The sequence below is a fragment of the Liolophura sinensis genome, chromosome 1, assembly GCF_032854445.1.
Source record: "Liolophura sinensis isolate JHLJ2023 chromosome 1, CUHK_Ljap_v2, whole genome shotgun sequence".
Taxonomy (NCBI): Eukaryota; Metazoa; Mollusca; class Polyplacophora; order Chitonida; family Chitonidae; genus Liolophura; species Liolophura sinensis.
The window spans coordinates 31,875,700-31,891,694 of NC_088295.1; the positions used below are offsets into that span (position 1 = coordinate 31,875,700).

The 15,995-nt window shown below is 40.1% G+C and overlaps 1 protein-coding gene across 1 annotated transcript; it reads left to right on the forward strand.

Moving 5' to 3' along the window:
* The first annotated feature begins 2,817 nt into the window (after positions 1-2,817).
* LOC135472680 (actin, clone 302-like) lies at positions 2,818-14,990 on the forward strand. Its single transcript, XM_064752304.1, has 12 exons — positions 2,818-2,947; positions 3,281-3,520; positions 4,586-4,724; positions 5,157-5,264; positions 5,681-5,878; positions 6,130-6,193; positions 6,271-6,272; positions 12,987-13,097; positions 13,458-13,565; positions 13,991-14,182; positions 14,433-14,552; positions 14,784-14,990. Exons 1-12 carry the CDS (start codon positions 2,819-2,821, stop codon positions 14,987-14,989), a joined length of 1,617 nt encoding a protein of 538 aa, XP_064608374.1. The 5' UTR covers position 2,818; the 3' UTR covers position 14,990.
* Positions 14,991-15,995: the final 1,005 nt, after the last annotated feature.

Genomic DNA, 15,995 nt, shown 5'->3' on the forward strand with positions numbered 1-15,995 from the left:
AGCGAGAATTTTACAGACAGATGAATATAGGCGACTCTCTAAAAGAAACAGATAATAGTGTGAAGACCCTATGACAGCTGACAGTTGTGTGGAGTTATGTCCCTTATTTAAGATGCAAACCGATACCTGCACCATACATGTATGTAATTTCTGGCCCAGAACTCACAACACCGGAAAGAGACTCACAACATCTAACATTATAGCTCATCACTAACAGGGAAACTTCAGATTCTGCCTTATCCAAATGGTAACACTTTAACGATATGCAGTGCTAAATGGTAGATCAGCTATACCAATGTCTGACCGTACCTTTGTCAGATTTTAAGGTACGGTCAGGGGGAATTAACTCTCTAAGACAGAAAACAAGGCAATTCCGAAAAATAATTTCATTTCCTTATGACGATGTGTTTGACTGTTTTACTGACACTGATCCAGCGGAAAATACCGGATAAAAATGATTGCTATGTCAACTCTTCTGATATAAAGGGTAACGGTAAAAAGGTATACTTTTCAGGATTCTATCATACTTAACTGCCTCAGCTTTACTGGTGATATCGGCAGTTACATTACGCAAGATCTCTTTTTCGTATCCCCAAAATTCCTCAAGTCACAGAGTGGCGCTATCTACAAGGTCACTTGTAGTGTTTCATTCGGTGCATCGATGGTTCGACGCTCTAAAGCTTTATCACAGAGCTCTAACGTTTGTAGCATATGTACAATTTTGGATCTCTGACTTCATATACTTATTTTATTTATTTATTTATTTGAATTGGTATTTTACACAGAACTTAAGAGTATTTTACTTACACGACGGCGGTCAGCATGATGGTGGGAGGTAACCGGACAAAGCCCGGGGGAAACCCACGCCCATCCACAGGTCTCTGACAGACCTTCCAAATTACGGCCGGAGAGGATGACAGCATGGGCTGGATTTGAACTCACACTGACCGCATTTGTGAGAGGCTCGTGGGTCATTACGCCGTTCTGGCATGCTAACCCCCTGGGCCTCACTCCACGAATTTGCACATTATGATATCTGACCTACATGCATGTGTTTATGCTAGAGTGAACAAACTATATTACGGAGAAGGCCGGGTGTAAACAATACACAATCACTGTACACGATCACTGTACACAGTCAATTCTACTCGATAACTACATGTAGGTGTATATGTCTATCAGTGAACCATAGCACATATATGTGCCACTGGAGTGGCTCGTGGACGATTGAGGGAAACACCTTATAATCGCTAAGATACACAAGGGGCTGGTTCAGACCCTGCCTTGGACCCTGCCTTGGACTCTGCCTTACTCTTTGTGGGATCGTGTTGACGGTAAATGAGCGGTTCGTCGTTTGACAGTTCGTGCAACCCTAGGTTCAGTGAAGACCATTTGCCTCCCACTAATATTGTGTGCATATGTGTACGTTACGTATGAGACAATGCTTGATTAACGTTATTACCTATAAGGTCGAAGGTTATCCCGCGGTCCATTTGGCGTTATTAAACAAAAATCAAATGTATGTGTGCACACGAATGCACACAAGTATGTAGAGGAGAGACACTTATTACCTCCCTTATGAAATTATCAGGTTTTTTGGGAAATGTGTGGATATTTGTGCTGATGTCTCATTGGCTGACAAGTGAGTAAGCGTATTAAACTATGGGCAGTACATTTACACTCTGGAAACTATTGAACCATGACTAAGTCTGACAAAGGGAAGTGAGGTGACCCTAACCTTACGCTGACCGGCCACAGTCAGTAGTATGTAGTGCTTATAAATTACTTCATCGCCTTCTGCTGTATTAGGTCAAGAGGGTGAGTAGATACAGGCTGCAATGCTCAACACTTCTAGTTCACGAGTATGACAAGTAAGTTGTTACACTGTTAATATATATGGACGTTACATGTGCTGTGTTAATGTGAAGCCTCACACAGTTTGTCTTAAAGTTTAAGGTAATGTATAAGTATTAATGATGTCGAGAGCGTGTAGATCTTATATAGTAAGACAGAGTATACATGCAGTTAGACAGTATATGCAGCTAGGTTCAAGTCCAAGTCAACCAAAAGGCAGGCGACCTCTCCTTTTCAGTGGCGTTGTGTTTGTCGTACACGTACACACGTTCACGTGTGTCCTGCTTTAACTATGACTTTATACACGGCCCATATTGATTGCCGTACAGTTTCATCTAACGTGTCGCTGTCGTCACACCAAGCCAACCATGGCCACTGAGGTCGTGCGTTCAACTCCCTACTTGGGCTGCGACTTTAAGCCATAGACGACTTTTGTCAAGTAAGGACGGTGGTTCCCTCAAGCTTCCTCGGGTTTCCTCCATCCGTAAATCTCACCGCTGTCATGAAACGGAAGTAAGCGGGAGTCGTGGTGTTATATCCCAAATAAACAAATAATTTATGTTGCAAGATGACAGAAATTTTCACGAAATGGAATGTTATCAAAAACCATACAGTACTACTGTTTCATATTCATGGCCTCCGTTGCCGAGGGGGTTAGCACACCTCTCACCAATGCTGGCTTCCTCTCCGGCATGAATAGGTCTTTCAGCAACTTGTTGACGGTCAAGGGTTTCCGCAGGGGTCTGCTCGGATTCATCCTACTGTAATGCTGGGTTCCGTTGTATAAGTGAAATGTTCTTGAAAAACAGAAATCAAACAAATAAATAAATTTCATAGTCAAAGTGTAGTTACGTCTGACTTTAGTGTAGACCTAACAACTGTGAATCGCATCAACCAAGGTGACAAACTGTGGTCAGTTTCGAAATGATGCTTAAATGGCAGGCTGTTTCATTCACAGGACATCATGTGTGATGAGGACGACATCTCTGGTATAGTCATTGATAACGGCTCTTGTGTGTGCAAGATGGGATACGCTGGTGAGGACTTACCAAAGTGTAGAGTCTCAACAGTGATTGGACGTCAGCTACATCAGGTATGTGGTTTGTCTGAAAAAGTACTTAGGGCTCTATCTGTGGTTAAATGATTGGTACACTACACGTTGCCATTGAGTTTGCGCGTACTAGTCCAGATCTGTCTGCTTAAACTGCGGATTTAAGTCAGGAGGTTTGTCACTTAACTGACGATGGCCTGTAGTCTACTCTGTGGATGAAACATTTTGGGGTACGGCGTTAGATATCAATCAAATGAATAAATCAATCTAAATGAGTCTGGCCCACCTCCTACCACTTGACTGGCTCACTGAAATAAAGTAGCGAACGATTGGGAGTAGGAATGACATACTCTTGAACACCTTTGAATGTTTCAGCCAGCTATGTTGGATGTGAACTTAAAGGACCCTTACATAGGTGACCTGGCGCAGGAGAAACGAGGGATGCTCAGTCTGGAGTATCCGATAAAGCGTGGAGTTGTCACAGACTGGGACACCATGGAGGAGTTCTGGAAACACATGTATTATAACGAGCTAAGAGCGGCGCCAGAGGAGCACCCAGTCCTGATCACTGAGCCGCCATTAAACCCCAAGAGTAACAGAGAAAAGATGATAGAGGTATAGGCCTACATCTTGTTATCTATTTTGACTGGGATATTATGTAGGTGTTAGTGAGGGTCTGTTCGTTTCTTGATAAAGTTCATGGGTGGTGAAAGCCTTGCACTGTACCTGATGACAAGACCTCCTGACTTGATATCATAGCCGAACCACCTAGAGCTTGAATCGATCAAGCCACCCCACGAGCTTGTGTACACTCTTAAAAGTGAATATATATGATATTAATAGTGTTAAATCGATGGAAAGTGTTGATAATCTTAGGTTAACATGCTTTAAAAGTGTTGGCAGTTTAGCATCGTATACAAAATACTTAGACAATGTTGCAATCCAGCACTGTCAAATTATTATTATTATTAGCACTTTTAGGTGTGGTGCTCCACACTTTCATGATGCGCTTTATATCATAAATTTATTCATTTATTTGATTAATGTTATACGCCCTACAGAAGAGTATTTCACTTGTATAACGGCAGCCAGCATTATGATGAGAAGAAACCCACGATCATCCGTAGGTTGCTACAAGACCTTCCGACGTTCGTCCGGAGAAGACAACATGAACTGGACTTGAACTGACAGCGACCGCATTGGTGATAAGCTCCTGGGCTATTGCGCCGCGCTAGCGCACTAACCACGGGGGCTACGGAGGCTCTTATGATAAATGTTTTGTAACTCAACATTATGTTATCACTTGGAACCAAGGAGTAACATTTCAAGAGGATGGTACGTTCATTGTACATCAAGTAGCATGTTATGTCATTTTAACACACACAAAATGTTGGAATTCTAACATTGCGTTGTAAGAGTGAATAGGCTCAGGCCAGATCAACAACAAGTGTTCCTGGAAGGAAATAACATTATGCATATGCTAAGCTTAGGTACACTTTTCTGTAAGTAGGTATTGTGGGTAAAAAGGTGCACAGTTCTGTATGATATGCTTAGCACTAATTGGTTTATAAGGACTTGACCTATATGATTTGACCTTTTTAAAAAGTCTTTACTTATTATCATACATGTACTATTGACAACAGTGCACTAACATTTATTTCTGCTTCGTGCTTGTTGCAGACGTTTTTTGAGGCTTTAGAGGTGCCGGCATTCTACGTCACTCTCCCCGCCATATTGTCGTGTTACGGCCTGGGGAGGGTGTCGGCCATGATGTTAGATATTGGGGACAGTGTCTCTCACATTTTGCCCATATATGAAGGTAAGTATGTAGAGAAACTTTCTCGGGATTTCTAAAACGTTACACTCTGTCAACTGCGAGATTTGCTAAGAATTATGTCAAATAATTCCGAATATTATTTTCGATTCATTTCATGCACCTTTGTCTGCCTTGAGGTGCAGATTGTGTAAGTTCATAACCCGATAACCTTTGACCGAATAAATCAATACAGGTATTAAATCTAAAGACAAGTGCTATATTTGAAAAATGCTTGTATTAAGATCCAGGCCTGGCTTAACATTTAGTACATTTTTATTAACTGTCCCGAAATAATGCCCAAGGGTATACCAAAGTGCCATATTTAAATTGTATTAGGAAAAGACTTGTCTTAAGATTCAAGTCTGGCTTAACAAATAATACATTTTGTATAATATAGTGTCATATTGTCACTTTTTGTCTAATTGTTTATCCCAGGTTACACGATACCTCACGTGATAGATCGGATAAACCTCGGAGGTCAGGATGTCACCGATTATTTGGAACGTTTAGTACATGGTAGAGGTTATAACGTGAACAAAACGGGTACGGTTTCTACACATTAGGAAGTGACTTCTTATATCTCTTTGAATTCAAGACCTATGTACTAGCCAGTGTGTTCAATGTGCCATTGGTTAGAAGTATTTACTGTCCAACAAAAACACCCACCGCATCTCTGTATAGCTATACTATTGATATTTATTGTAGCACCACTTTGATTTAGTGAATACCAAAACAAGATTTAGGCCTGTATTTTTAGGATAAACCCAAAATGTATAAAGCCACACTCGATGCCAGAATATTGAAATAAGGATGGTATAATTAATTTCATTCCACCCAAATGGGTAAACAAATCTGATGCCAATTTAAATTTATGCACAAAACATGCTTTTTTTTCTTTATTTCTATAGGCTTATCATATATAGAGTCTCCAATAATGAACTGTCCTAAACTGTTTACAGATCAGCGAGAAAACTTTCGGGAAATGAAAGAAAAGGTGTGCTACTCAGCTCTATATTACGGAGAAGAATTGAAGATTTCCGATACAGGTAGTTCTTCTGACAAGGAGATGCGATATCAACTTCCGGACGGCAACACAATAGCGATTAACAAGGAAAGGTTCCAGGCCGGGGAGGCACTGTTTGACCCCACGTTGATAGGTATGACCTTGGTTTTCTTGAAATAGATCGTTGTATAGCAGAGAGCTCTTCACATTGGCCTACCGACGACTTACAACGGAACTACAACAAAGAGTTTTGAAACAAGAAAGGAAAATATAAAAAGAATACAAAACAAATGTTTAATCGAAAATATATACATGTGTTTGTTTTTACGTTTATGGTGCTGAAAACGATAACCAAAGCAGGTTTCACAGAAGTAAAACAAATTATTTTATGTGGATGTTTATCAGGAATGGACTGTCCTGGTCTTCACGAGAAACTTTTCTCAGCCATAATGAAATGTGACATGGATACGCGGAAGGATCTGTACCCTAACCTGGTAATATCTGGTGGAACCACATTAATGCCAGGTACGATTATACATGTATAAGTTGTTTCTCTTTCGATGTATCTTCGGTTGAAAAGTGCTAATTTCGTCATATGGCATACACACACTGAGAGAAAAGTTTGGGTCAACTGACTCAAAAATCCGAGCTATTCAACTGAGAAAACTGAGTCATATGATCAGATCAGCTAAGTCATGAAACTCGTCTGGTTATATTTTCAGTCAGTTGACCCAACCATTTATCTCTCATGGTTTAAGACGTGACTCAGATAAACTGCTTGTAGGGAGTTGGCTTCAGTCACTGACTGGCATTCGGCAGTTTACCACTCGTGCCGATTCCAGTTGAATTTTTGGGGTGACTTCAGGTGAATTTTAAGCTTCATGTATGTCGAGCTTGGAGAAACGTTGTGTATCGGTAGAGCTCAGCATATACAGGATTTTAAGGCGCGACTGAACTCAACTCAGCTGATCGTACCGAGTTGGTCCTTGTCGCCGATACCATACGACTGTAAAATTGATTTTCATTATTTAATTGATTGGTGTTTTACGCCGTACTCAAGAATATTTCACTTATACGACGGCGGTCAGCGTTACGGTGGGCACAGCGGGAATAGCGGGAAAGCGGGCACAGCCCGGGGGAAACCCACGACCATCCACAGCTGTTGGAAGACCTTCCCACGTACGACGGGAGAGGGAAGCATGAATTGGACTTGAGCTCACAGCGACCGTATTGGTGAGAGGCTCCTGGGTCATTTACGCTGCTCTAGCGCGCTAACCAACTGAGCCACGGAGCCCCTCCCCCCCCCCCCCCCCCTGTTAAATTGAAGTGCATTCTGTATCCCTTAAGCTTTGCATACACGGGAACACGACTCAATTCAGCTTGGTCGTTAGCCCCCAGTCGCTGATGCACATACGGACTGGATTGAACCGGCATACACGTAACGGCATGAGTACAAATTTAGTCGAGTCGACTCGTTATAAGCATACACGTGCACTCCAGACCCCGACGTCAGAGTTGGGTTGAGTTGAATCACGTATTAAAGAGGTTTAGCTGATACTCTTCGTGATTCCACATACGTGAGCGTTTACGATATGTATGCCGAGCTAAAGGAAACTGTGTACGGCTGTGAATTTGTTTTCTTTTCCGGTATATGTACTCCTCCTTGAGCAACCTGTACTGTTACAAGAGGAGTGTGGGGTTTTTCTTACGGTTTTTGTTTTTTTACGCCGTACTAAATCAGTTTTTTCACTTATACAACCGGGATTTATGGGTTAACGAAACTGTATAGTGTTCGCAGTAACTGCCACTCTGTGTATTAACTTTAAGCCGCAGTCGAGCCAGCGTGATCTGGATTCGAACCTGTGATTCTGGTCAGTTGCAAGCGAAATGTACATGCATATGAAGCAATGTTTATGACGAAATCATTTCCCTAAGTGAATTAATGGTACCAATGACCCGAGAGTCTTTCTCCGGTGCAATCGCTGTAAGTAATTTCAAGTCTGCTTCCACTGGTCGTTCGTGCATGGGAAAGTCCTCAAGCATCCTGTAGATGGCTGTGGATTTTCAACGGGATCGGCCCGATTTCCTGCCGCCATAATTCTGGCCGCCATCTTAAATGAAATGTTCTTCAGTGCGACGAAAACTCCAATCAAAAGATAAATGAATAAATTAATGCTACTGTTCCTTCAAAAACAAAGAGGATAAGGTGTGTATAAATAAGGACAAAATTTGGCTAAAGAGAGTTTATATATAACCGGAGTTTTTCATGTGGTTTTTATTTACATTTGCGCTTCACCAACATTTTTTATGGAAATTAGGTGTTAGGCAAACTGCAGAAAATGTTAATGCAATCGTTATGAATTGTATGTAACTGTTTGTGTATATTTGAACAGGTTTTGCTGATCGGCTACAGAAGGAAATGGAAATGCTAATTCCGTCAAGCATGAACACAAAAGTTGTGGGGCGTGACTATGGAGATGTATCAGTGTGGATAGGAGGTTCGGTACTCGCTTCGTTGTCGGTGTTCAACAAAATGGCGATTACGAAAGAGGAATATATGGAAACTGGACCTAGTGTCGTCCATAGGAAATGTTTTGAGGGACAAGAGAAGTATAGAGTGTTTGAATGTGACGGTAAAGTGAGGACTTAAGTCACTGGACTTTCTTAGTTCGGTGTATGTGTGTCTGACAATATTTGCTGAACAATGCAACCTTGCTGAATATGGCTTTCAAGGCAAATTGTTTGTTCTAAATTTGAAACGGCTGAAAATGGTTGTTTTAGATTAATATCCACCTGTTTTCAGTCTATGGGTATCTACGGGTATATTTTCGAATCTTTATCGCAACTGCATGATACAAAATAATGTGAAGACAATCACTGTATTTTTTAAAGCGAAAAATGAATAAAATTTTGAAAATTTGAAATTGTCTTTCTTAAATGTTCAAGTTAATGTGGTATGTTATATGTGTGTCTTCCTGTATAGCTCTGTGTTTGCAATATTTTTTTTTTATTTCTTCATTGGGTTGACTCATTGTCCACGTGCATGGTTTTATTATGGGAATCACATAACTTGCCCCAGACATTAGGAATATCTTGATCTTTTATTTTAGGTGATCGGAGATATTTGCTTTTTTGTTATTCGACACAGAAATAGAAAATGTAGCTTTTGCTCTATAACCATAACAAAATTGGTCTGTTATATCATAGCGATATTCGCATCTTTTGTGTACCGATTTCATGACGTGTATTTCACATGCATAACTATAGGAGATGGCAACAAAGTCTTGCAGAACTCCCAAGAACTTCCACGCAAGCTAGGGGATCAACCCCAACCTGGACAGGGATTTCTGGACTCCTTGGCACCGATAAGTGGCTGATGATGCTCTTGGGATCATTTGAGCAGCCTTAGGTTCGTTAATTAAAACCACTTATCTTCCAACATTACGACGTAAGTCTGTACATCACATGCACGTGGGGAAGTTTGTCAATAAGGTTTACTTTTCAATCTCTGGCTTCCTCTGTCTATTAAACTAATAAGCCTTGCGGTAAGTGGAAAAGTTTTGATTTCGTCGTTCATGCAACAACAGTCCGCTAACTAAATTAGTCAGTGTGTTGTGAAATAGTCAGTGTACAGCATATGAAACTGACAACTGATTTTATGCCTTGTATAGCATAATTATACTCAACACGACGGAACTAACAATCCCAACTCCCAAATTAACAATCACTCAAACCAACGGGTTTTATGAAGCTTCCAACTACACATATGTACAAGGAAACATTTTATGACTTCGACAATAAGATTAATAAATGATGTCTCCATTCAAATGAGTACATCACTTTCAGAATTAACATTCCAGTACAGCTACTATATACAGCTGATATATTTACACCTTGGGAATAAAGAGAACAATACTGACAACACAATGGAGTTCACCACATCAAACTAAGGTTTACCATGTGTGGATTATGTTTTGTACATTAGAGATTTATGGAGATACAGGTTAGGTATCAGCATCCTGGGATACTGTCCATATCGTTGAACCTGAGGCTGGGATATCTCTGATAAAACTCTGACAGGGTGTGACTGGAGCTGACTTCGGAATTTCGAACAAATGGGGAGCCTTTCCCGCCTAAAACAATTCGGGCCTTACCTGTGTAACCTGTGCAGTAGTCCTGTCTTTGCGATGACGTTTTGTGGGTAAACATCAAAAACCCCACAGGTGTGTTAATCGTCTCCCGGGAAGCGCAGCCGTGTCGGAAAATACAACAAACTGTTTGGGCGACGAAAGAGATTTATCAATATCAAAAAATAAATACATGTTTGATAAAGGGCTGGCCTTCGGAGAGAGTCCATTTTACATCTCGGTCAGCGAGATTACCGTGTTACTTAAGTGTAGTGTTATACTAAGTGCGTCCCGGGAAAATACTGCTGTTTATAAACATTTATAAAACAATTAAAAGTACTAGTCATACAAGTATTATTATTAAATTCTTACCTTTAATTGCATATTGCAAATTATTACAACTATATGCATGAATTTATTCCCCAAAACCAATAAAAGAGATTTTGTATGTTTTGCTGATTGCGGACCCATGCATGCACGAGTAGCTTCAAGGACAACACATCGTAAGCTTCAGATATAATGTCTTATTCTACATGAATGTAAACCGAATATCCCAGCGAAGTCTATTTATGGTATTTTACCATTTATAAACGTATGGGGTTTGTCGAGTAAAGGTTACCTGTGTATGGCCTCTAGTTCCTTAATATGGTATTCCCATGCACATCATATGCAGAGTTCCCTGCATAATTGATTTGTACCAGACAAGTTTATGACAGATAGCTTATGTTTAGCCTAAATGTCTAACAGCTTATTACCTGTATTTACAGTTATAAGCATGTGCAGGTGACATAACGGGGTGGTTAGCCATCAAGCGACACGCATGTACGGCCCTCAGTCTACACTACCTGTCCAATCTGTTTATACGTAAGACTTATAAATGATTTGTCACCCCAGTTCAGGGCACAGAAAACTGCAGGCTATAGTCACAAATATTTATAGCATATAGGTCATAGCTCTGGCGGTCATTATGTCGACACATGTTTTAGACAGAGCCGTTATAATGGCATTGAGTATTGGAATATAATCACACATTCAGATTTCAACGCAAAATACAAATAAATCACTTGCTTCGGCAATTATGCATTCCACAAAAGCCATACATAACTAGTTTGCGGCTTATCCACGTCCATATATCTTTTATCCTTATATATGTGAAAAACGTCCACCTGTTGACAAACCAGCGGCTTTGTGTACATTCAAGGGAACGACGTAGTTATCTCCCTTTAGAGCAAACTTTCCATTCTTGGCTGTGACTCGCCCTAACCAGCTCTTATCTGGATTGCCCATATTTGGACTATGATGCATCTTGTGCATTAGCATCTCCCTACATATTTCTCCACTTTGAGTCAGGGCTTATACTACGCTGTCCTCAGCCTTAGAACAACCCGTGCGTCGTGAGAGCTAAAGCATTCATATGCTTACTTATAGTTTACTTATTAGGCTGTGACTAACCTGGATTAACCATATTTGGGTTGTTATGGGTGGATCGAGAGTAGAATTGGTCACCAGTTCTTGGAACCACAGAGATATGTGGTGGTATAAATATGACAGGCAATGGTACCGTCAGTCAAACCCTCACAGTCGAGCAGAGACTACCAGAAGAGATCCAAACTACAAGGACACTACTACAATTTCCACTACAAGGTATGCTAGGCTATATGTGTATATTTCTCAACATTCTTGCTAGGCTAAGACATGGAACGTTGATTTATACGTCTAATCTTTTTCTCCCTAAACACTTATCTTTTATGCCCGGCGAAACAAAGTTTCATTGTAATTCTAGGCGAATCAACAGGGGCTGGGTTCGAACATCAAACCAGGGCTCACAGGCCTACTCAAAAGGCAACGTATACTGATATAACACACTGAGGCAATGAGATACACAAAGCTAAGGAAAACATTATTATTAACTGAATCCCGAGAAGTATACGGTTTCAGTTGTAGGCTCACCGATGCGTATAAATGTAAAGACTGATTGCTACAACAGTGATAGTAAAGTAGGTCGCAAATATTGACGTCAAAGTCAAATTATATGAATGTATTAGAATTAACTGTTACTTAATACAAGTTGAAATGATGGATTGGGTTGTTTCAGAAAACAATGCCTTACAACGTACACTCAGATGACTTCACCAGCGTCATCATTGACAATGGCTCCGGGATGTGTAAGGCGGGGTTTGCTGGAGATGACGCCCCAAGGGCTGTTTTCCCGGCAATAGTGGGACGGCCGCGTTATCAGGTAATTAACATTATTTCAAGTCGTTAGCAATTCATTTGACCGTCGGTAAATTGATCAGCATTTCTTTGTTGATGTATTTATATATTTATTTAATATAGTTAAGTTATTTAATAATGTTTACTTATATGATCTAATTGGAATGAGTTGGACTCCGACGTCACATAAAGGCATAAAACAATAACAAATATGCAGTTATTAATGTAAGTAAAAATGGTATCACGTACAACGTAATTAAGCTTTGCGAGAATTTCCAAAAGGGAACAATAAATAATCCTCGCACTCTCCAGCTCTTGGCGTTAGTGTCAGTTTGAAAATTCTGAGGTATTAATATAGGAGAATATAGTTTATGTTGAAGATAGCCCATTACTTGACGTTTTCAGAACTACATGCCAGGAATGGGATGGAAAGACAGCTACATCGGTGACGAAGCTCAGAGTCACCGTGGAGTGTTGTCGTTACGTTACCCTATAGAACACGGCATCGTCACCAACTGGGACGATATGGAGAAGATCTGGCATCACACCTTCTACAACGAGCTGCGCGTGGCCCCGGAGGAGCACCCAGTCATGTTAACAGAGGCTCCTCTCAACCCGAAGATTAACAGGGAAAAAATGACACAGGTATTCTTAGTCTCCTGTCTACAGACACCATCTGCGCTTTTGTTGCGTCGTTTCAGTACTTTGTTCAACTCTCAAGTCAGACAGAGTTGAATCAAATATGTACTTGACATTTGTGAAGCTGTTCGTCATGCTAGGCTGTTTTGTAATGGATAATGGTGTTATTCTCCGTTGCCTTATGACGTTCGTTGTTGTGCCAACTGGATGTACAAGCACATGCTAAATTAACTTAAGTTTTCTTGAATTTTCAGATAATGTTCGAGACATTCAACATACCAGCAATGTATGTGGCCATCCAAGCCGTACTCTCTCTCTACTCATCTGGCAAAACCACAGGAATCGTGTTAGATGCCGGAGATGGCGTCTCTCACGTTGTGCCCATATTTGAAGGTGGGCTAAGCATCTAATCTACTGTCAATGAATGTTGACACTACTATATTTGGTTATACCCACTGTATTGAGTGAGCCATTAGACAGATTAAAACATTCTGCAAACCTGTCCGAGGAATTACATATCCTGTCCAAGAGTTTTTACATCAAAGTAGACGTGATCGAAATTTGACTAATTAAGATAACCCGCATCCAGCGTATCAGATCAGCGAGGTTTTTCCCCAGTAGGTAAATCTGTTATACGTAAATGGTAATTTTGTTTCACTTAGTTCTGCGGTACACCCTAGAGAGAGTGGAAACTCGGGCGGCTTAAGCGATGAATAACGAAGAATTGCTTTTGATGTGATCTATATTGTACAGGTTACGCCTTACCTCACGCAATTGACCGTATCGATCTGGCTGGACGAGATTTGACCAGCTACCTGGGCAGGATCCTCCATGAGCGCGGCTACAACTTTACTACCTCAGGTAAGATCGATTTTTATGTTCAGATTCTAGTTACTTCCAGTTGAAATATTCTAAGATGTTGCAAATATTACATGTCGATGCTTGCATTATGAACTTAATTTCCTAACACTCTAAAATCTTGCTTTTAACTAAACGTCTGACCACTTCTCCTCTTACAATCTCCTCACACTGTAAACTGATGACCAGTTGGAATATAGATATTATCTGAACACACGATGGCAGTCTATCCTAAACACGCAATCTCTTTGGATAATCGATTTACCTAATTAGCATGAGAAATAGCTACAGGTAATTTGATGTCAGTCAAATATCAGTAGAGCTTATATAAGATCGTGTGAATGAGTTTTAGTGGTAAATGTCAGTTGGGTCTCACTATGACAGGGTAAATGAATATTATTGGTAAGCTTGTTCCTTTTTACTGACAGCCGAACGAGAGATCGTCCGAGATATCAAGGAGAAACTCTGCTACACTGCAGTCGACTTTGAAAGTGAAATGGTGTCCGCAGTCAACTCTTCATCTATCGAAAAAAGCTACGAGCTTCCGGATGGCAACGTTATCACTATTGGCAACGAGCGCTTCCGGTGCCCCGAGACATTGTTCCAGCCATCATTCATTGGTAAGACTTCATTCTGTTATCTAATTATTGTAGATACAGCTTTGTATAGTTTGACTGACAACAACACCATGTCATTTTTGATTCCGTGGAAAGGGAGAATATTAAAAAGAAACTGAAGTCACGAGTAAACCTAAAGTTTATTTTTGGAAATCATGCAGCGGTATCTATCAGAAACCACGATTGTTTTGGTGGCGGTAAGCTATAATAATCATCCATTCATTAAACCATTGACTGGTATTTGTGTTTTCAGGAATGGAATCGGTTGGAATCCATGAGAGTTTGTACAACTCGGTAATGAAGTGTGATTTGGACATTAGGAGAGATTTGTTTGCGAACATTGTATTGTCCGGTGGTACATCGATGTTTCCAGGTAAATATAAAACTAAATAAAAATTGATTAACATATAATCATTTACATATTTTTCTCATATGCATATTCTCATTTATCAATTTTTTTTATTGTGCCTTAAAATTTCATTTGTGTTGTACGCCATAAAGTAGTTTAAAAAAAAGATCACTGTGTTACTTTAAGCTTTAAAATCATCGGAAAATAGAAGAGTTAATGGCAGTTTAATTTTGATGTGTATATTTAACGTTGCAGGCTTGGCTGATCGCATGGTAAAGGAACTCCAGTCTTTGTGCCCGCCGAGCATGAAGGTAAAAGTTACCGCCCCTCCTGAGCGTAAGTATTCAGTCTGGATAGGTGGCTCCATCCTGGGCTCACTCTCAACTTTCCAGGCCATGTGGATCTCCAAGGAGGAGTACGACGAGTGTGGACCCAGCATTGTGCACCGGAAATGTTTTTAATACGTGGAACTATGACATCCATTAACAACGACATATCTGGAGCATTCCAAGTTTTGCTCCTTGTTTTCAGCAGTCTGAATGCCTGTATCTAAAGTTGTCTTGATGGATCTACCCCTAAGCTATTTATGTTTACTGTTTGACGGAAATGTTCAGGAAAGTTGTTGGGAATTGTGATCTCCACGACATTTCTCTGGTAAATCTCTCGGATTTACCAGCTACAACTAGACTTTGTCGTGGTGACTTTTCTGTTGAGCTACAACGCCGGTAACGCAGATGTCATTCCTGAATGTACTGCAGTTCATGACGTAACTTTGTCGTAGTGATTTCTCCGTTGAACTACGTGTTATTCACGGCTTTACTCCAGCTTGTATGTACTTGCTATGAGTTCAGTCTTAACCTGTGTTGTGGTACGTCAATAGCCTTTCCAGAAAGTAGGCCTACTAGCAGCGGACTATTTCTGCAACGTTGAACGCTGAAATATTCCACAATGTATTATTCATGATATAGAGCGGTAACTTTGCCCTTGTTTTGTTGTTATATAATGAAAGAGTGCAATCTTTTTATTTACACATCTATTTACAAACTATTCACAATTTTACGAAATATATCAACACATGCCTTTCAAATACAACTGATGTAATATGATCTTTTATTTGCTTGTTAACATTAATCTTTACATGGAAGCTCGGCATTAGTTCTTACTTTGTTATACATGTATAGTTTTAGGGTGATATTTTGTATTTGTTTTTATAATTTTAAAAATCATTTCTTTAGTTTATGCTTAGATCAAAGTGTGTTTTTAGGCCTATATATATGTATAAAGAAGACCAGTTTAAGATGGTAGATGCAATGACACGATGGATAACCCGTTATGCCAGCTCACAGGGCAATGGTCTTGTATATATGAATATGTATGAAATTGAAAATGTATATATGTAAATATGTTGTGTATATAGTATTTAATGCCTTGAAAATGTCACTCAAATAAATGCACATTTATTTAAAT